Source organism: Aythya fuligula, chromosome 7 (genome assembly GCF_009819795.1).
Source record: "Aythya fuligula isolate bAytFul2 chromosome 7, bAytFul2.pri, whole genome shotgun sequence".
NCBI classification, from domain to species: Eukaryota; Metazoa; Chordata; class Aves; order Anseriformes; family Anatidae; genus Aythya; species Aythya fuligula.
In genome coordinates this window covers 31,468,976-31,491,943 of record NC_045565.1, presented here as the reverse complement: position 1 = coordinate 31,491,943, position 22,968 = coordinate 31,468,976, and the positions used below count along the sequence as shown (strand labels likewise).

The 22,968-nt window shown below is 39.9% G+C and overlaps 1 protein-coding gene across 1 annotated transcript in view; it reads left to right on the top strand.

The window, feature by feature from the left end:
• The window catches only part of CACUL1 (CDK2 associated cullin domain 1), a 48,465-nt gene extending 31,460 nt beyond the window's left edge, over positions 1–17,005 (top strand). Inside the window, exons 6-9 of the mRNA XM_032191103.1 lie at positions 7,262–7,351; positions 10,663–10,801; positions 13,648–13,691; positions 14,647–17,005. Of these exons, the coding sequence (XP_032046994.1) occupies positions 7,262–7,351; positions 10,663–10,801; positions 13,648–13,691; positions 14,647–14,687 (314 nt within the window). The 3' untranslated portion in view covers positions 14,688–17,005. The remainder of the gene's footprint in view (positions 1–7,261; positions 7,352–10,662; positions 10,802–13,647; positions 13,692–14,646) is intronic.
• The last annotated feature ends 5,963 nt before the right edge of the window (positions 17,006–22,968 follow it).

Sequence of the window (22,968 nt, the reverse complement as noted above, 5' to 3'; positions counted from 1 at the left end):
TGGCATGGTATAAAAGGAGATCTAGAGTGTGAAACACCAATACTTTGGTGTTGAGGACCCGTTGTTCACATTGATGTGCATTTTGGAGAGCATTATCTCAGGCTTGCCTTATATCTGTTCCTGTGGACAGAATGCCATTTGGCAGTTTGAGCACATCTGGTTAATCTTACACAAAAAAGAATTAAATTACTGTGCTCCGAGGCAACTCTGTCATACAAACCGAGGAGCAGTAAGTGGGGACAATGAGTGAGTTTGCTTCAGAAGTACATTTCTAACCTGCCCTAAAGCATTAATGTGGAGTGTGCCCTCAAGCATTTGAATTCACTGTTATTTTGCTCCCAGAGACATGGATTGACTACTGTGATGGCAGAAGCAGTATGATATATTCATAAAAAAAATAAAACACAAAAACCCCACTTCATTGCTAAGGCTCTTTCCTTCTGTAATATACCAGATGTTGCTCTGCCCCTAGATGCTGCTTTACTTTTTTTCTGTGTGCAGAAATCAATACAAGAAGAGGATCTGCACAACCTTAGTCTGCCACCTTCATAAAATGGTATTTGCTTTTTAAGTTTGATAAGGGAAAATAAAATGGTCGTTTTTTTTTTTTTAAAACAGAAAAGAAAAAAAGGAGAAACACTTGCCTGTTGAGTGACTTGCTGAAGAGTCAGCCTGGGTGTCTCAATAGGTGAAATGAGACGCGAAAATTCCTTCCTGAGGGCCTTAAAAATGAAGGAAATGAAGGAAGGTATCGGAGCACTAGCTGAAAATACTGATCCATTCCAGTGTATTTCTACCAGACTCAAATGGGGTGATGTCTGTTAGAATTTCTCTCCAACAAAAAATGAATTCACTTCTTTTTCCTCAGCTATAAGGCTGTTGATCCATCAGCTTTTGACAGTAGATTCTATGAGATTTGGGGTTTTTCTGTAACGTAAAACCAAAGGTCCTTCTTGAGACGTGGTGAAGGGACGCATTTATTGTTGCATTATTTGCTGGAAGTCACTTTACTTTTTTATGCATCTACAGGATTGTGATTTGGTTCACAATGTTTAATTCCTGGTTTATTCTATGTAGGCAAACAGTGTAATCACATCACCTCCATTTCAAATTTCCATTCTAAACCCTAAAACAGTATGTGTATTTAAATACATTTCCAGAGACAATTTATTTTGCAATTCTTCATGAAAAGCTCCCATACTCTTCCTTCCAAATACTGGTAGACACAGGTGGTTGACAGTGAAAACTACCTGCAGGTATGTTTTATTTCTTTTCCAGTGTGCTGTGGCTCTGCTGTTGTGGGATAACCAGTCATTCCTCCATGAAAACATGGAATTGACAGGTTAATGTCAGCCCATTCTTTGACCACAGAGGGTATCTCTGAATTCTCAAGGGCAATATAGATTGTTATGTAGCTACTAATCTTTTTTTTTATACCCGCTGTGCTCTACAGACCCGATGGAGTAAATGAGAACAACAACACAGGTGTTACCACCCTTAAACTGGTGAGAGTGAAGTGGTATGGGGATTGGACAGGCCTAAGTAATTGTAGTGTAACCACGCTGGCAATGGTACTGTTACCAAATATTATAAAATACACTCAGATTCTTTAAATAATGCTTAATCTAAACACAAATTTTGTCACTGAACTAAATTCACACTTGAAGTACCAAGTTATTTTAGAAAGTTGCAGTTTCTCATTTTACTTGTTTCACCATGATTAAGTTGCAGCGCCACAAAGCAAGGAAATTTTTTAATCAAAAATTTTATTCTCAAGAAATGGCTGTCGTGTTTAACCCAGCTCCTCAGTAAAGGAATAATGTTTGCATTTCAACAAGCCTGCATAAAACTGTAAACATGGAAAATATCACCTCTCCACTTACAGAAAACCAAAGGTCTACATTTCTCCATTTATAGCTTTTGTTTTTCATATTTATTCTTGTTACAACGCTGAATATTTTCCATGTGATTAAGACTTGAAAGTTTCAGTTTGTAGCATTTTTATTAGATATTTAATAAAGCTTTTGGGCTGTATAATGAATATTTTAAAAGTATTCTGTGGCTTCATTAAAATGCCTAGTGGCAAATGCTTAGTTATAAATCTATTTTTTTATGTTTTTCTCTCCTACATTTTAATGTATTTCAGACTTATGAAGCATTTAAGTTGGTAAGAACTTCTTTTAGTTCCTTTTAAAAGAGAATACAGATGCAGCATCAGGAGGGATTTGATGTAACTACAAATGTGAGCATTAAGCCAGGGGGAAGGTCACGTTCATGCAGAAGGCTTTTAAAGTTCTAGATCAGTGGTTAACATGCGCAATAATACTGATGATATGATAATGACCTTAATAGGATCAGAAGGGCTAACTTTTGGTTAGCCCTGAGGAGGTCAGGCAGTTGGACTTGATGATCTTTGTAGGTCCCTGCCAACTGAACTATGCTATTAAATTGTGCTGGGGTTAATGCAATACGTGATCAAGCTTCATTAATTAATTTAGTAGGAAACCAGGCAGCAGGTCTATGAGACAAAGCACAAGCCAACCAACAACAAACCAAACACAAACCAGCCACCCCCATCCACACGCTGGGGACTCCAATCACAGCACTGCCCTTCCCGTTTCATTGCGTTTGGCGTGGGAGAGGTGAAGCCAAATGCTTTGCATGGATGGGGCTTGGGATTAAAGACTGGGATTCAGAAACCTAGGTGAATGACATCACCCAGGGGAAGTAGATGTGGTCAGATGGACCTGATGTTTTTTGGCTGACAGGAAGGTGAGCTGTTATGCTATTGATTTGACTGTGTGTGTTTTGATGGTATTCTGAAGGGCAAAAATGCCAGGTAAGCCTTGTTTAAACTGAGCACTGGCAATAACTCCCTTGCTACTGCTCTGCCTCCCTGTATTTCTCACACACATTTTTGTAAGGGCTCAAGTTCTGTGGGAATATCAGAGCTGTTATTCTGCAAAAATAACGTAAATGCTATATACCTATTAGAGTGACTAGAGGTACTAGAGCACACTTTGTGCAATAGGATAAAAACCTCCTTAATGAATTTATTTTCTTTCACAGCTTTGTTAAGCAATCAGTTCTGCTTCTGAAGACTTCATAATTTTAAGAGCACGGTTAAATAATTACACTTTTGGAACATGTCTGCCTAAACCATACTTAGGTATGATTTATTTGAGTATCTTTTTTTGAAGTTCTGTTAGATTATTGCAAAGGGAGGAAAGATCTTGTGAGCTAACACACAGCTAACGTTCTCCCAGGAAAAAGTATGTTTGCCAAACAAAATAGCTGTTTTAAAAGGAATGTGGAAAGTTTTTTTTTTCTTTTTTTAAATAGTTAACTCTTTTTTTTTTTTTTTTTTCAAGTAAAACTTGAATTATGAACAAGTAAGTTTGAACTTGTAATGTACCATCTGCTACTCCTATAATTATTGGGGTCCTTGGTCTTGCCCCAGGTACCCCACTGTAATTATGAAGTAGCTTAAACCTTCATTAAGGGACAGGCTACATCAGCATTACTATGGAGTGGGGGAGTAACTCAGTCATTGCAGGGTACCTGAAGTGCTGCAGGCTCACACCTTGCTTACTCCCATATAGTTCCTCCACTGTTCCTCAAAAAAAATCCTGAGGCCATTAAGGCTATTGTCTTCCCTCAGCATAACGGTGTTTCAAAGCATCTTGTATCTTCCTGCACTCAAAGCATTTCATCATGGGAACCCACACTTCTCTTCTTTGATTCTGCCGTGAGTAATTTTCAAGACTATTTGCAGGGTAATTAGCTTCTTTACATACTGGTTACTTAGTCTGTAAAATGCAATCTTAGTTCACAAACACTGCGGAGGTGGTCAGATCGTATCGCGGTGTCATTACCGCTGTCATTCATCTGAGGTTTGGTGTGATTCTGCCTCACCCTGCTCTGTCTTTGGTACAAATGTCTTTGGGTGCCGCAGGTGGAGCTCCTGGCAGGAGGTTGAAGGAGTCTGCAGGAGTCTTCACATCTGAAGGTCTTTTTGTAAGCAGAAGAGTGCAAAATAACAGCTAACTTCAGCGTGACTGGCACAGCTGAGGTTAAGTGACACTTAAGAAGTAATACAGGATTGAAAGTTTGGGTAGGAAGTGGTTAGGTGTCCTTGCAAAGCTGAAAACAAATATCTGTGCAAGGAAGTTTCACTTTCATCTGTGTATTTACACTCCACTCCATCAACCTGCAGTTTTCAGATCTATCCAGAAAGATTTGGATCATTCCTACAGAAATCACTGAAAATACCTGTCCTTGCAGTACTGTTAACTCATCCTTCAGGTACTGGTATCAAGCTTTTGGAAAAAGTGTCAGCTGGGCTACAGCCTTCCCCCCCCTGTTTGAGAGGATTCAGCGAGATGGAGCCAGGCTGTTTTCGGTGCTGCCCAGTGCCAGGGCAAGAGGCTGTGGCACCGACTGGAGCCCAGGAGGTTCCGTCAGGACATCAGGAAGCCTGTCCGTGCTGTGCGGGTGGCTGAGCCCTGGCACAGGTTGTGAGAGAGGCCGTGGGGTCTCCTTGGAGATCCCCCAAAGCTGCCTGGACGTGGCCCTGCTGGGACAGGGTGGGACCAGAGGGACCCAAATGTCCCTGCCCACCTCAGCCAGCCTGTGATTCTGTGGCAGGTTATGCTGTACGGTGTAATGAGCAGCATATTCTTTTAGCTTTCCTTTTTCTATTGGGAAATATTAAATATATGCCAGTACTTTGTGCTTTTGCTGAGTGTGATGCTATCATGATGTATTTATGACCGTAAATCAGGAAGGAGGGAGCAATTTAAACTTGCATTGTGGCATGTGGTGTAAGCAGTTGCCAGAAACAAAGATGAGAAATCTTGATTTTCAAAGCTGCAACAAAGTGATGAAGATCTTCCTGTAGGAGTGATCTCCAGGTAAATTCATCCACTGATGTTTTTGTTCATGAAATCCCTTCCTACTGCTGGGTGACGTGGTCAGTAATCTAGAATAGAAACAAGTGGCTGCTCATTTCCCTTGCTTTATTTTGCAAATACGGCTGTTCAGGTTATCTGATAGGACTGCAATCGAAATTAGTTTTGTGGGTGAATACCAACTTAAAATAAATTGGTAAGTACTATTGCATGTTTATAATGGTGAGCTATTTGTACAGTGCAGACTGTCCTCTTAAACTATTGCACGATTAAATCTGTTGGTCAGAAGCTGAGCATGTTAAAGGATCACATGTGAGAGTGTGTGTACAGGTGGCTGAGGGAGCGTTTGTCTTCTGGAAGGGAGGAAGAACAGGGAGCATCCTGCAGCCCTAGTGTGACCCCAGGACTGCAGGCTGAGAGGAAAGAGGGGGGCACTCAGTCTGGTGTGATCGTTGTTTCCTGTCTTTGATATGTCAGATTTTTTTTTTTCCCAGTAGTATTTAAAACAAAATAAAAATAAATTTGAAAGATGCTAGTACATGTGAAAGCGTGGTCGTGGTACAGGCACCATAGCTATGGTTTCATCCATACATGGAATATGTATGGCCTGCAATTTTCCTTTTGCTGGGGGGTATCGAAGCAGTCAGGTGCCCTCCAGTTGGTTATGTGGTTGTAAAGCTTCCTTTAATGCTTGGGCTTGTGCCCAGAGCAATTCTGAATAGCTTTTTTCTCTCCCACAGTATGTCTTGTACATAAACAATTACAGCTTTTGAAGTATTTTTCGATTGCTTTTGCTAGTTAGAACTTGGATGCTACTGGAAAGCGCAGTTCTCAGCTTAACAGAAAGAAAGGCAAGAGGCTATGTTAGTTTAATTGGTTTTTAATATCTTTTAAAAAATTCAAGTGTTGTTTAACTGACTTTGTGGTCCAGAGTCAGTATTAATTCTGAGGCTTATTTTAAGTAAGTTGATACTGTTTTAGAACATAATTTGGAGTCTGTACGTGAAGAACAAATGTACAGTTCTCTGGATACTTCACGGCTTGTAGTGAAGTTAATCAAATATATGTGTGCTTGTGTATATGCACTGTATGGATTGTGCATGACCATCTACATACCTTCCTTACAAAACATTAGCACATTTTTAATGTAACTTTCTTGGCTGCCAGGAGGCTGTTTGGAGAATCTGTGGGAAATAGGCTGTAAATACATCATTATAAAACAAATCACAGACCCTCACCCATCAAGGCTCCAGCTGAAAGGAGCAAGCACTTCTAAGATAGTTCTGTGTAAAATAAATTAATCTATAGCGGTTAAATATAACTACTTTGATTACTTGGGATGAGAGCTTAGAAAAAATACTTTCTTTGGTAATCTCTAAACTGAGCCACTTGCACAGTTTCAGGAGGAGAAGAACAATATCGACGATTTTTCTTTTTGTGCTAAGTACTGGCAGGTACAGAAGATAGAACTGGAGAAGCTCTGTGGTTTGAAAACCAGTCTCTAGTGTGTAAGCACAAGAGAGATGCCCTTTAGGAAGATTTGTAACAGTCTTTTCTTCTTTCCATACTGGGTACAAAAGGGTTTATATACTGCTCAGATGCTTCAGAGAGGCATAAACATTGAGAGGCAGCAGTTGGTTCAAACCGTATTGATTTTTATTTCTTATGTGTTTTTATAATTCAGATGTAAGTACATACTTCAAACAAATACAGTGCAGTATAAATGTTTGAATAGCATCATATAAACACCAAACGTGCTACTGACAGTGTTTTACACTAGCGGAAGATGGAATTAATGCAGTGTTTACTACAGGGGATACCAAGAATGAAACAGAAATTATCACTTTTATTTAAAAGAACAAACAACTTTGTTATTTCTGCATATTTTCTATGTTGCTTGTACTTCATTCATAAGCTTTCAATCCAGCCTTAGTTTAAAGGCAAGATGGTAAATGATACAACGCAGGGATTTGTGTGAATCTCTCAGTATAAGAGTGCTTCTAAAAATAAATTGTTTACTTCTGTTCTGTATCTGAATACTTACAGCCATTGCTTGCTTGGTTTTTCCTCACACCTCCTGCTCTCTCTCAAAATGTGAAAATGTGGAATAACTTATTTTTTCATTCCTTACTTTATATGAACAGAATACTTCTGTACATAGGTGATTGTTTTATTACCTTTGAGCATTAAGTTGTCAATCAGATACCTGGCACTTTCCTTTAAGGACATCTGATAACAACAACAGCAACAACAAAAAGCACAATTACTGTATATTTTTTTTTTTAATATGAGTAAGACCCTAGTATTTATTAGAAAGATGGCTAATTATACTTCTCTTAATTTTATTTCAGCTTTACTTTTGGAAGCTCAGTCAACACCGTTTCAAATAACTCCGTCAACCATGGCAAACATTGTGAAAGGCCTGTATACACTAAGACCAGGTAAAAAAGAAAACTGTTTGTCTGTCAATACTGTTGTTCATATATGTTTCACTAAAAATGCAGCTGTTAATTATCTAATATATATTTAACATGCAAATGTGTGTTGATTTTTGTCCATTGTGATGCATAATTGTACTATGTAAAGGGGTCCCAATTCTTGCTGCCCATCTCTGTGACCTGCACAAGGTGACAAGATAACGAACCATGTGGGTACTGAAATCACTTGTGGTGGGCATTGCTGGGGAAACAACAACAACAAAAATCCTCTGTTCTGAAGGTAATGGGAAGACCTATTTCTTGTGCTCTGTAGAGATAAGGAAGGCTTCGTAATGGGTCAATTATGGCAGAAATTTAGAAGCTGATGTATTGAAATGGTGAGAGTTGTGAGCTGCTCCTTCAAAAGTCTAGATCTTTGATGTAAGATGAATGACAGTTTCTTCTGTAAAGCCATTATTTCTTTGGTATTATTTCATGCAAGAGCTTAATTTAACTCCTGGACATCCATCATGGATGTCTTGTGCAACAATTCGATTGATAGCAAAGACGTGTTGCAGATTTTAATCAATTTTGTGCAGAAATCCTTCATTCTGTAATACTTGGAGAAGAGAGCAGAGCTCTACCCTACACTTGGAAAGAGTTTAGCAACACAGGAAGTATTCAAAATATCCATAAATAAATGGTACCTGAAGCTTGCTGTGAATTTGATTTCCATGCTGAAATGGCAGTTCAGCTTGTAAAAGTAAAATGTATCGTTCTAACAATGTTGAAATGATTTTTCATTCTCTAATGATGTAATGCAGTCTTGCTGTCAATCCCTATCTGCCTCTGAGAATTGGAAAGGAAATGGTTTGGTCATCTTCTGAAACTTCAGAATCAAAATGGTTCTCTTACTTTTTTACATCTTTAAAAAGCAAAAATCAATCAAAAAAAAAATAAAGCAGATTAGATCTCCTTCCCTTTCTTTCTATTTTCTTGTTTTGTTTTGAGTACTGCAGTGTCCCAGCTTCAGTCTATTTTTGTTTGGGAGTCCCCATTTATAGAAATAGAAAAGGGGATGGTAAAGCTTCACAAAAAACTCTTTTTTTGTAGAGCAATCTCTAGCATTTATGCAACACAGGAATGCAGTGGACCCTCCATTTACAAAATGCATGGATAAATCACTTTTACTAAGCCAGGTTATTTTCCACAACAAAATTAACATCCTACTATTTTTATCATGGTATTTCTTTCATTTTTATGAACTGTTCAATGTCAAACAAAGGAAGGGTATATAAGTTATTAAGAAAGCATGGTTTCTTTTGAAAGCAGTCCCATGGGGTTGTGTTGTACTGCATTTAATGTTATGGGTGGTGGTCTTATCCATTTCAGATGATCCCTGTCTGGTCTGTTTACTCCACAGGCAGGTACTAGTTTGATTTGGTGTCATGGGGCTAATCAGATTTTGAATAGTTGCCTTATGTCTGTAAGGTCTTTGAGTATAAAGGTTGTTCCAACAGCTTGTGAAATCTGCTTTCAACAGCTGGGTAGGAAGACCCAGGTAATTGACTTTATTGCTTAAACAGGTACACATTTACTCTAATTACCTGCTCCTTAAATTCTTCAACCTCTGGGAAAGATGATCAAAGGGCTGGAGCACCTCTCCTGTGAAGCCAGGATGAGAGTTGGTGTTGTTCAGCCTGGAGAAGGGAAGGCTCTGGAGAGGTCTTCAGAGGCCTTCCAGTACCAAAAGGGGCCTACAGGAAGAAAGCTGAGGAGGGTCTCTTTGTCAGGAGGTGCAGTGATAGGGCAAGTGGTGACAGCTTTAAACTGAAGGAGAGTAGATTAGGTATTAGGAAGAAATTCTTTACACTGAGGGTAGAGAGGCACTGGAACGGGTTATCCAGAGAAGCTGTGGATGCCTCATCCCTGACCAGGTTGGATGGGGCCCTGGGCAACCTGACCTAGTGGGTGACATCCCTTCCCGTAGCAGGGAGCTTGGAACTAGATGGTTTTTAAGTACCCATCCATATCATTCTGGGAAGAACAAAAATGGTAATGGAAATGGAGAAATTCACCCACTCTTAGCAAGTCTTCTCTCTCGGCTGAATTCAGTTGCACAAAGCAACGCTTCTCAGCGGGCCTACAGAGACGTGCACAATCATCTCTTCAGGAATTGCTCTGTAATTTTTCCTTTTTCTGTAGGAACACAGCTGTTGAAGGAGTTGTTAAGCATTCTATTTATTTATTTATTTTATTTATTTATTTTTTACTGCATTGTATAAGATGAGAAGTGCTGTTTCAAGTCTGTGTGGTTATTTTGTTATCAAGCACTGCTGTCATGATGAGGGAGGTTAATGCGTTGTTTTTTTTTTTTTTTTTTTTTGCTGTTGTTTAAACCACCTATACACCAGTAATCATTACTTTGTGGGGTTGCTGATGACAGACTGTTGAAGCTTGGCATTAACCAAGCAACCATGTGTGGGAATTGGATAAAAACTTAAAATGTGCCTTAGTGAACATAAAGCACTCCTTTTTTACCATGTGAAGATGCAGTTTAAGGTAACTGCTACAACCTCTGGAAAATTTAGGTTTAGAAATGTTTGAAGTGTATGTACTTTTTCTCAGAACTTCTTACACGGTTGCTATAAACACTGTTTTCATCCTTTGTTCAGTCTCCCGTGTTTCTTACCTGCATTGAAGAGGCTTTAAGTTAAACGCATCTTGCTCCTGGAAGGCAATGTTTGCTGTAGTGAAATTAAATCACACTTCCTATCCTGAAGCTGAACCCATACAAGTTAAAATTGTATGATGAATATTAACAAATGTTCATCTAAGCTTTGGAAGATCAGTGTAAGAATTGTGTCAGTTCATCTGAAGTGGGGGATGGAGAGGCAGGGTTGTGTGGTGTTATTACTGTGCTTCCTAGAAGGTAAGGCTCAGGGAGGAGTGGTGCAAGTTCTGAGAATCTCCTTCCCAGAGTAAAATGCTGCAAATAATCTTTTTTTCAAGGTGGGTTTGCATCTGCAATACATCTCTGAGAGCATCCAAAGATTCAGCAGGCCTCGAGAGACACAGCAAGAAGTGAATTTCAGTTTGATAGTGAGGTTGACACAAAGAAATTCCTTTATCTACATGTAAATATCTGAGTTTAACAGTCTGAATATTTGTTCTGCTTTCTGAATATTTGCTCTATTGGTTTTTAATTCAAAATCCTAGAAGTTATTTAAGATAGAACAAAGGTATATAATAAATTTGCTACTAATTTTTTTCCAAATGGCAAAATTTTCACAAATCTCCTTCCATTTTTTTTTTTTGGTTGGTTTTCCTTACAGAATGGGTACAGATGGCACCAGCTTTATTTTCTAAATTCATCCCAAACATTCTACCCCCTGCAGTGGAATCTGAGCTTCAAGAATATGCTGCTCAAGACCAGAAACTTCAAAGAGAACTTATGCAGAATGGATTTGCTAGGTAATAATAATTATTAATTATTAAAAGTCTTCTGTAACAATTGTGATGGTCAGTGCTGAAATAGTAAAAACGGATACACATAAAAATATTGAAGAATTACTTTAAGAGTTTATAAAGAACCTTCAAAGCTCAATATCTAAAGTATGGCCTAAAAGTGTTTTGAGCACTACCAACCCTGCAGATAGAACCTGTAGTCAGAAGACCAGAAGTCTTAAAATATTTTCATGAAACAGATTACTAAACAGTTCATGCTTCCTTGTGCTTTGATTGCATTTCTAATGCATGGTCATGGTCTCATTCAGCCTTTTATGTTGGCCGTTTATTTTCTGAGCTGCCTTTTTTACGATGTTTCTGAATGTTATTAAGTTGATGATTTCTTATTCTACCTTCATAGCTATTTATGCAGGCCAGGTATTTAGTTTAAATGAGAATTTCTCTTCTGACTGAGCTTTAAATTGGGGAATGAACAAACACTAAGAGATAGGAGAAAATTTTCCTTACCTATCTTGTTCAGCGTGGGCTCTGCCAGTTACTGTGTGCTCTTTTATCAGTCTGGCTTGGTGAGAGCAGAGCACATTTACCACGTTTGTGTACTGCTTTGGCACTAGTCTGACAAACCAAGATCAGGCTGGGAAAGCTATCATGCTCAGTTCCTGGTAGTTTCATTTTTGTGTGAAAACCACACAACTTTCTTTACTTTACCTGTGGAACGCTGAGAACCTGGTCTTGTAGTTTGAACGCCTACCTGATGTGGTATGTCTCCTGTTAGATGTAGTCCTGGATTTCATACTCTTGTGTAGTTTTCCTCTAAGGTCATCTCAGGCTCTCTCTCTTCAAAATGTAGTGAATCAGTGAGCTTCTAAACTGCGCTACTGACCAAAATAGTGTTATCGCTGCACTCTTTATAAAGAAGAAGACAGAAAACTGCTTTTGTTTGCTGGCTTTTTATTGAGAGAAGTTGTTTTTGTATGGATGTGCGAGAGATAAGATATTGAAAACAAAGCCATAAGAGCTGTGAAATGCACTGCATTTGGCCCAGGAAGCAGAAGTTGGAGATGGTTTGAAACTGAGTAGACATATAATGCTGACAATAAACATAATGCACAGAACAAAACAAAAAAGGGACACTTAATTTTCTCTAATTTTCAACCTTTTCTTGCACTGGAACCATTGCAAATCCATAGGAAACTGTTTCTGCCTTGTGTCATGTACAGCGGGGGGGGACAAAGAAGATATTAAGGCTTGAGGATGGTCATACAGGGAAGAACTAAGTAAAGGTTTCTGTGTGACATGTTTGCAGGCTGATTTCTGAGTTCCTGTCTTTTTGGCTTTCTGCAGTTATGTGACCTTCCAGTTATTGGCCACCTGGAGAGCGTTGATATGGCTTGTAGGTTTAGAAAACTGGCCCACCCTAGTGGTGCAACTGCTCTTTCTGTGTGGCTTGCTTTCAATTTACTAAATAACCAATGCAAAATACGACATTGCAGTGGAATAACTGACTGCTTTTAGTCTGAGGTGAATGTGTTTTTGCCCAATATTCTGTATGTCAGGGAGTTGGTGCATTCTTGTAAGCCTGGAGGGTATTCAAAGAGTTAAAGTACAGTGTGTACAGTTAATATATTTGTTGTGTGGCATTTTGCAGTGATATTTGAAATGCATTTTGCCTTGAAATGTATTTCAGGATGTAATAAGCCTCTCTCCATGTTCAGAAATACAGAACAATTCTGAAAGGTTATAAATGATAAGGTTATATTTCTACATATAGATTTATATGTACATATGTATAAAAGGGTTGTTTTTCTTTTTTAACAGACTTGGCACGCTCCTTTGTACTCTGTTGGGTTAGCAAGAAATATCATTCACTCTTCCATAATTGTGTCAAAAATGGTGATGTCTTCGCTGCAGCATTTCCTACAACAATAACCATGAGGAATACAGCACAGTGAGGTGTCTTCAGCATTAATGGCCTGTCAGGCTCTAGTTGAAATAGTCAGCTGATCAGCACTATTATAAACGATTGCTGCAAAAAATGGGAATGCAAGCCAGTCTCCCAGTGGTATTTCTCCTGTGAAAGAGCTTAATCAAGGCATACACAGCAGGTCTATCACCTTAAGAGTGGTTTTAGAGGAAAAACACTTCATATTATTAGAATCCCCAATTTCAACCAGTTTCCAGCAGATAAACGTGAAATTATAACTACTGTGATGAAAATATATCGGAGCCTCTCTTCTTCATACAACAGTTTCAACAGTGTATCTGTTGTCATAAGAAACTTGTGAAGGAGCAAGATTTTCCAGCCTTAAGAGTTTGTGTGCATAAGAATAAAAATTTTTTTCCGAAATGGATAGGAATTTTGCTCTGGGTTTTCAGGAGGAATGCTGTCAACATGTGTTTATACAAATCTGGTTATTGAAATATTCTGCTTGGAGAGGGAATGCTGTCAGCTTGGACTTATTTAGACTACTGGGTTTCCAGGCATATCTTACTGTTTTAGGCTGATAGACGCAGAATTTTAAATATAATTCAAATTTCTCAACCAAACCTTATAGAACTAAAGGAAACAACTTTATGCATGACAAGACCACAGTGTGCATGGGCACTTTCTCATCTTCATTTTGTAAAAATACCGTTCTACAAAGATGAACTTTCAGACTTTACTAATTAAGTAAATAAAATTATCTAGTACTCCTGCTCAGCAAATTGAGAATCCTGCAGTGATGTATTATTGCTACCGTGTTTATTTTTTGTTTCTAAAAGTCCATGAGAAGTTGATGGTTGTGCTGAAGTATTTTGCTACCATTTTCCTTTTTTCAAGTGAACGTCTCTCTCTTCTTCCTCTTTCCTAGAGGTGACCAGTCACGCAAGAGAGCTGGAGAAGAGTTAACTTACAGTAAGTATGAATCTTCTACTCTGATACTGTACCAGCTCTGGTTAAAGTTCTTTTCAATAAGCAAGAAGAGAGGATATTTGTCTGTCTGTGTGTTTCTCTACTAAGTATTCCTTTTTAACTGTGCTGCTTGTACTCTATAACAAATCTAGTTTCCTTTTATGCTAGAATAATAGGTTTTGTAGGCACTTTAGAAGTGGTAGTTGTGGCTTTATTTCTTGGCGTCAGTGAGGGTTGTGACTGTCTTGCCCGACAGTCGAGGAAAGTCTTGCCCAGAGTCAAGCATCTCAAGGAAACCTGGAACAAGAAAGATGCAGTGCTCGGGCGTATTCTCAGAGCGGTAAGATGAAATCGAGGGATGTTCTGTGGACGTGTGCCAGATGTGGCTCTGCAGAGGTCTGTTCTGGGTGCAGTGAAGTTCAGTATTTCCGAACAAACTGGGAGTAGAACAATGTAGACCTGCACTGAATGTGGCTTCTAACCCTGCCCTCCAGCGTATTGCACTCCCCCCCTCAGCTTGAGCGTATGGGCAGACCTCTGGGCTCCTGGGGATGGTGAGAACTTGGGGGCTGCACCTCTGCATGCAGCTAGCTGGCTGTGTGGCCTCTAGCATTTGATTGCTTGTCCTTAAATAGCCTTCAGGTTTGGATAATAGTATCTATTCTGGCGCTGTTAACTTCAGTTCATTTTATTGTACACTTTCCACCAAGTTTCTTCCTGTCCTTTCAACAGAGTGTGTTTGCTTTATTTCCTGCCATAAATGTCATACGGTTCTATTGTGAATACTTATTATAACCTGAAATGAATGAATGGCTGTTTGCTTGGTATATCATCTTCAGGCTACACTGTTGGTGTTTTGCAGGCAATGCTGTTTTTAGGATTGTTTGGGTAAGGGGGCAAAGGACAGAGGGTGTTTTTTTTAATGAGAGAATATCTTGAACTTTTTTTTTTATTTCAGATGGCTCATCAACTTGTGCAAGCTCCAGGGGGTACAGATAGTGAATATACTGGGTCAGCTTCTATTCCTAGCCAGAACAGACACTGGAGGAGCACAGGAGGTAACTGGAGCCTCCTTTGGCAACTGCTGATACTCAAGCTCTGACACGAACTATGCCTCGAAGAAGAGTTTTGGACTTTCTTCTTTATATGATAAAATGTCAGTTGCTGCTATAATTGGGATGACTTTGAAAGACATGTTTCCTTGGTCTAGTCTCTCAACAAGTTCATGCTCTGCGATTATTGTGAGGAACGCACCTTGAAAAATAATCCTTTCAAAGTGGGAATGGGCAGCCGAAATCAGCAGCTTCCAAAAGCGTTAGAATGGAAGAACCTTTTTTGCACTCTTTTCTTAATATTAAGGACATTCTTAAAACTAGTTAACACGTCAGTGTATTAGTTTTTAAACTTCAAGGTATTTTCTGGATCTTTTACTTAAATAATAAGAATAAAGTTTCATTATTTTGCAGTATTTGTTCATTAGTGTAAAAATTGTCACCTTTTAAGAGTTGGTCCCATATAAATGTATCTTCTGTCAGGGAGTTTTAAATTCCAGGTTTTTCTTTTTTCTTTATTTGTTACTTTTGAACTCTGTTTTCCTATGTGTTTGTACTCTGTGCCTTCAGCTTGTGCACTTTGCAACTTTATAGACCATACTTTGTTACTGCAAAATGTGTTCTTGAGGAAAAACTTCATGTGAACAAACATGCTGCAAAGTTGCACTTTTTCTCTTGTATGGATAGGAGGTGAATTTAAGAAGGAAGGAAGAAAAGTTGAACCTATTACCATCACTAATAGTGGCTTGGAAGTTTGTCCCTTTTCATTTTTCATATGTATTAGTGTCTAATGCTGGGACCAACTCTTGTAAAAACCCCTCTCTAACTTTTCATTGGCTTCCATAATTGCAACAGTTTGAGATGTGAATTCGAGACTAAAGGAAATACTAAATTGTATTTTATGCTGTGTTATGTAGAAACATAAGCTGCCAAGGCTAATTTTTTTTTTAGGGTGGATTGTGGACAAAATTCTCCAGTCTAATAGGTCTGCAAAGTGCATCTCTGTCAGCAGAAACCAGCTTTGCACCTGATCAGGGAATGATGCCATCTGTCCAAGATCACTTTGTGGCTCCTGCGCCACTTCTCTTGCTTCAGGGACACGATGGGAGTGTGATAGTGGATGTAGTCAGAATCAGGGAATTCGAGAGTGGTGTAATGCATGCACGTGTACCTACCAGCCTCCTGCTTCCAGGCTTGTGTAAACTCAGCTGCAAGTCCAGCTGAGTCCAGTGCTGGGAGATCTGGACCTAAGGTCTGAATGCTAATGATTGTGACATGGGTTTTAATCCGTATATGGCTAATGCAATTCCTTTATGAGGGGAGAAATGTACTTGAAAGAGCAGTTTGACTGTTTTTCTATTAGTATGGATTTATTTTTATCATCTTTTAGTTATGAAAAAGAAATAAGTTGCTAATATAAAGTCTTTCTGAAATGAAGCAAAAGTTTATTCAGTTTTGTCTTGCACAACTCTTAAGCCTGATGGGGGGAAAAAACACAACACAGACACCAGAAACCCCTTTATGCTTGCATGTGTTACATTATAAAATGCAGGAAAAATATTAATAATAAAAAACCAGAAGCGGCAGGGATGAAGTTTCATTTTCTTTCTGCTTTGTAACCAGACTTTGTGTAAATGAATTTAATTCCATCAGTTTCACACCAACTACTCTGGCAACACATTTAATTTGGAGGAAAAAAAAAGAGAAGGAAAAGGACATTGTTGTGATTTGACAGTCTGATTGCGATTCCAGTCTGGTTTACCTATATATTTCTTTGTATGTTTGCAAAGCTGATTTAATTTTGAGGAAGTTTTTCTTTTAAAAGTAAAAATGAATACGTGTCTTGTTTTCCTTGAAGAGCAATGCCAGCAGTCTGACCCCGTACCTAACAGTAGAAAAAGCAAACCACTCTGAGTAGGGATTTTCAAATGCTCAGAGCATCTCTTTCAACTTTGCTACCAGCTACTTCAGTTGAAGTAGCATTAGACAGAAACAGGTATTTTGAAAAATTTTCCTGCAGTACACAGTGGAGAAGTTGATGAAAACTAGTAGGGAACAAAAAATGATCTGCCGGCTTCCAGATTTTTACCAGCTTTGGCTTTAAACAAAAATAAAACCTCTGGTAGTGTCTTTAGCTTTAAAAACCAGTCTGTGCTGAAATGACAGTGTTCTTGGGTTAAGAGTAGATGCATTAACCAAATTCGGTTGAAGTTTGTTTACAGCATCATGGCTGTTCCCATAGTACAGTAATCAAGTTCTATCGTCATTGTCAAGAGATTACAACTCTTCTTCCTCTTTTTGAAGTGTTTTTCTGGGTTAAGTTTGAAAGTATACAGTGAGTGCTCTTGCTTCATGGCTGAGGCAAGGGTTTTACATTCATTTTGTTGCGTTATGCTCGGGACACAAACTTTAGGACAACACTTCCTTCAGAAGGTAAAGCATTCCTGGCGGCATGTTCACTTCGTACGCACTACGAGTAGCGTTTGGATGCTTCTCAGTCCTGTGTAGCCTTCTCACTTGGCCAACATACACAAGAAATCTGTTTGTTAAGCACTGTATTATGTTGTAAATCTGGCATTAAATTTTCTGTATGTTTTGGCATTATCCACATAATGCTGAAATATTGTTTGTCTAAGACTTTATCATTGTGACGGAGCATGAAACGGAATACAACATACTATACTAAATTATTTGTTTCTCTGTAAACTTGCATTTTACAGTAAAACTAACTCAGCCAACTTACGCATTGGTACTGTAAAGCCACAATTATGAACAGCATGATCCTAACTGCAGTATTTAATTTAACCAAATAACTTGTGGTAAATCCATTGCATCTGTAGCTTACTCTGTTAAGATTAAGCAGTAAAGTTGGTTATATGATGGGTGTCCTCTTTATGTTGCACTGGTTCTATAGCCAAACTTGCTACATTAAACTATTTTTAGACAAATTTCAGTTGTTGATTTTGAAGGCTGTAGTACTTAAGTTCACGCTGCTGACTGCTGTGGTGGTAGGGATATTGCCAAGATATGGGCAAGACGGTCTTTGACACAAACAATGAAGAATGGTCCGTGCAGATAAGTGCTCAGCTCTTCTACGGTTGGATTTCCTTGACGCCTTCCTGCAGTTGAGTGTTTGTGAACTGACTGCATTCAAGCAAAAGTTTGACTCCTCTTCTTTGCTCGGTCCCATTCGTGCCTTTTAATTTTTCTCTGACATGATCATTTCCTTTCTGTGTGTTTACAAGCAAAACCCAACTGAACAAAAAAAACCCACAAACCAAACAACAACAAAAAAACACCACAGAGCCAAGTTCTGAGTGGCAGATCACTGCTTTTCATGTCTGTGATGACAACCCCAAGGGAAGGGTGATGGTGATGGGACCTGGGGGAAGGGCATGGAGCTGCAGCAGGGGCAGCTCATGCTGGGTATCAGGAAAAGGTTCTGTACTGACAGGGTGGTTGGGCACTGGGACAGGCTCCCCAGGGCAGGGGTCATGGCACTGAGCCTGCCAGAGTTCAAGAAGGATTTGGACAATGCTCTCAGGCGTGTGGTCTGATTTTTGGGTGGGCCAGGAGTTAGACTCGATGATCCTTGTGGGTCCCTCCCAACTCAGGCTATTCTGATTCTCTGAGATCTTAACCATGATGTTCCAGAACTGTTCTAAGTGTGGAAAAAGCTAAGAAAGTGCTTTTATGAATAAAACAGTGTCATGAAGAGGCAGGAGCGGACACGGTGCCTCGCTGCCATGAGGCGCAGCCGTCCCTGCTCTGCCTTTGGCCACATGCAAGCAGTGGGGGTGGAGTGGCTGTGGAGGCAGATGCACGCAGATCAGGCCAGCACTACAGCATGTAGCCGTGTCCTGTCACACAGCCTCAGCACAATCTCTGATCCCAGCCCATAGCTAGTATGCCTTTTGTGACAGGAAATGCTGAGTCCTACTGAATCTTTATCGCTAGGTAAGGTAGCAGAGGCTTTGTAGGCAGAGTCCGGGATCTTGCCTTCCATAGCTTTCTCTTGAAAGGGTCTTTAGCTGGAAGAGAAGGTTTTTTCCTCCAGGGATGGGTTTTGGGTGTCTGTCACTGATCTCACTTGCTGGTCTCCACCATAACTTGGTCCAGGACAATCAGTCGCATTGAGGGTGCTGTGCTTGTAGCACTGCAGTGTTTGAATTCTGGATTTCATCTTGGATAAAGGATCTTTTTAGTAGCCTTTCAAGCTTCAGATAAAATGGCAGCTGTGGAAGGCGTGTACCAGGGTAGGCTTTGGGAAGTGTCATTTTCTTAGTAATTACAGCACAGAGGAAGGTATGTTGCCCAATAGGACATTACTTTTTATACCACAAGTTGGTGTGATACTAGCCTGACAAGGTATTTTTGTACCAGTGGTTACAGGAAAAAGGTTGGAGAATGTCAATTCTTCTTTATTAGTAGTTAAATATGCTGCCTTTGGATGCGGAGCAGAATCACGTGTGAGGGGAAGTCTCAGCGTCTGTCAGGAGGTGCAGGAGGTTGGTGTTCCTGTGTTAGAGACAGACCTGCTGATTTGGCCTCAGCTGAAAGCTCCCTGACTTTGCACTTTGCTAGAGGGGCTGGAAGGATTAAATCCATGTGTCTTGACCTAACTTGAATGACTGGTTGAAGGGGATTCCAAAACTTCATAGGCAATGAGCACTCAGAAATCCCTTCTGGCAGTCTCTGTCTGTCTGTTCCTGCAGTGCTCCAGATGCCCTTGATTGATGTTCCTCTTTCTGGGCTTCTGCCGGCTGGTCTAATTAGCACAGAACAGGAAAGTTGAGTCTCCTAATGATGGCATCAAAACAAATTTAATAAAAGCACTTACTGTCTCTTTAGAGTTGTGTTTCAGCTAATCATTCCTTAAGACAAACTTTCCGAGCTGACCTGGGTTATCGCCAGTTCCTCTTGTGGGCAGCAGGTAAGTTACTTGTTGGCTGCCATCTGTCAGCAAGCTGAAAGGTTTTGTACAGAGAGCAATCCGTAAATGTCCATCCCGGGATGGGCAGAAGGTGTTACCCTGTGTCAGGACGAGAGCACCTCTTTGAAATACAAGGTATGCAGAGCCATGAGCTTGCTGCTGATGAGGTGACGTGGTGCATCTGATTAGGTCCATGTTGCTGTCCCATAGAAGCACCTTGTGACTCTGAAGTAAGTTATCTGTGAGCATATGCCCAAAAAGAATCTCCAGGGATATTCCCATGGAATAGCTGATGTACTGCAAATTCACATCTTATCTTCAGGGTGACTTGTTCCTGTGGCAGACACAGCTGAGCAGTGCCATGTGCCTCACACATGAGGCAGGTTAGGGCATGCGATGTTAAATTGCCCATTTTTTAAGATGCCTGACTTAGGTTCCCTGTATGGATAAGATAAAGCAAAACCTTTCATGAGCAGGTGCCACATAGCACAGAGTGTGAATACTTTAAGATTTCCATTTTGGCTCTCTGTGTTGCCAGCCGTGGCCTGCTGATACTTGAAGCTTTCTCATCAAAGGAGCTGGGAGCAGAACTTGACAGGCAAGACCTGCCCTACCTGTGCAAGAGCAGCAGGGAAACAGGCCTGCTTGGTTCTTAGATGAATTTTGTGTTTGGTCTTGAGTAGGCACCTGCTGCTCCCAGTTCCTTGCATAGCCCACATTGTTCAAGGTACAGGATTTTGACTGCTGCATGCCTGCAGTCCCCTTGAAGTTCCCTTAAAATTATGTAATGGAAAGAGTGTGTATCCATCGTCATCCCAAGGGGGTTCACTGTTGTATCCTGGTAATGGCCACAGCTTCAGCTGTGCTTTTGTGCTGACCACATTTTAGTCTGTTCCAGTGAACGCTAGGCAGAATTTCATCCAAGTACAGAGATGCATCATACCTGGTGATTATCTGCTTATAATATAAATAAACTCATTAGCCTATTTGTTCCCTCAGTTACAACTTCTACAAGCATGTTCAAGTGATTGTATGCTTTCTGGTTGTGGCTCCAATCTTCTGTTTCAGAGAGCACTGTACTTATTAAATACAGATATGCAGGAACGAGACACCCATGAATTAAAACAAAATCCTTCCTGCATGCTTGTGCTCCATGTCTCCCTCAGGGGACGTGTCATGAACTGAAAAACTGCACCCATAACTGTTGATATAAATCCCTCACCCGATTCATGGTTTGGTATAAAAATTCTTTATTATAATTCTCTGGCATAACATTTGCCTTATCTTGATAACCAGTACATATGGAACCGATGCTTTTTAGAGCTTTTGTTCCAGTCTAAAGACCTCGTTTGTGGGTAGCAGTAACTCGGACCTCCTCTTGGGAGAGGAGAATTCGGATTGTGTTTTTCTAATGCATCACGTTGACATTTGATGCAACATTGAGTAAGCTGTGTCACTTACTGTGTTGCTTGGTGTAATGATGTCCTGTAGCTCTTTGTAGCCACCCTCTTTTCTACTCCCCTGGAAGCTACTTTCACTGTTTACCTCTTTTTCAGGTTTTTGTGAATACAGCGGTTGACGCGGTCCACCAGGCACTGTGGTGGTCTGCTGGGCACCTCTCTGCTGAGGGAGCTGTCAGCTTCTACTCTGTAGCTTTCAAGTGGCAGTTTATTCACAACGAAAAGCTTATCCATTATTTATTGGTGCTTTGTATTATTATTATAATATATATATATATATCTTTAAGAGAGCTTTTTGTGAGGAATGTCACCAAGCACTTTGTGGAAATCACCATTAGATGTTCTCACTTGCCACAGGCTTGCTGAATTATTTGCCCTACTGTATTGCCATGTGAATGCACATATCCATGCTATAAACTACCAAAATGAGCCATCATTATTCACGCTTTAGAGTGCCCTGTTTTAGCACACAGGTGTTGCTGGTACAGTGTCCAAACTTTGACATCACAGATGACGACTTCAGGCAGGAATTTGATATCTGACTCTGATCCTGCTGATGAAATGGGAATTGCCAAGTTGATTTTCTTGGGTAAAAGTAAACAAGAAAAACTTTTAGCAAGAGAATATTCATTTTTTTTAGCAAGGTGTTTCTGCAGTGCAAAGTGCACTGACTTTTTGCTGTGAATCCTCTGAGGCTGGACGAACTGATCCTCTGCAACTTCAGGATCTGCCATTACAGGACAGCAAGCAGCTTACAGTTTGCCAAGTCCTCTTGTCAGCTTGCCAGCACAACTACTCATCTTCAAAGCATCTACTTGCCTCTGAAGATCCAAAATGGGCGAAGCAGACTGAGCAGAGCAGTTCAGCAGCAACTCGTCTGCTGTGGCTGAGGTTTAACATCTGCGATTGTTGCTGCAGAACAAACTTTCACCTACACTTCAGGAGTCATCTTTGAGGCATGATTGCAAAAGCATGTCATCTCTGGGCTCTTCTGTAAAAAATCAAAATTTGCAAAACCTCTGAGAGATTGGCACGGTTTCTCTGAGCATCCCATCACAGCAGGGGTACCCAAGGCCCTGATGCTACATTTTTAATTAAAGGTGTAATGAAGGGTGTGCATGTGCCCCATAGCTAACCTTTGGGGTTAGAACTTGCTTTGCCTAACAGACAGGGAAACAAGAGATTATCCTTTGTCCCTGGATTTACTGAAGTGAAGTAAGTAGGCTGGAGGTGAGCACTGGGCAACAGAGGACATTATTATTTGTACTACCAAATGGTGCTTAGGTTTCCATTTAGCAATCCCCAGGACTGAACAAACCTCCACTAGTAGATTTAGCTACTTTGCAGCAAATCTTTGGTTGTATTTAAAGTATTTCAAGAGCTTTATTGATTTTTAAAAGCATCCTGAAAGATAATGCTTGTGAAGTTAGTTCCCACTGGAGCTAATTTAGCTTTGGGTGTGTGTGCATCCTCAGAATGACTTATTTCAAGCTTAGTATAATCTGGCGAATTCCTCTTGTGTCATATACAAGGAAATGCTTTAGCAATTATTAAATTATTCTCTTTACTTCTTCCATGAGCTACCTATACAGAGGGGAAAAAAAGCAGATCTGGCTGCTTTTAATAGAGCCATTTTGACTTCAGTTTTATATCAGTCAAATTAAGGCTAATGAACTGATACTAATGATACTAATCTTTGAGCATTTTTTGGAATCACAGAGAGCTAACAATAAAACTGCCAGATCATGTGGAATATGACAAGTCATGAACAAAGAGGAGGCAGCACTTTGTTCAGAAGATCTTGTCTTTGATTGCACAGTAAGATTCTGCAAAAG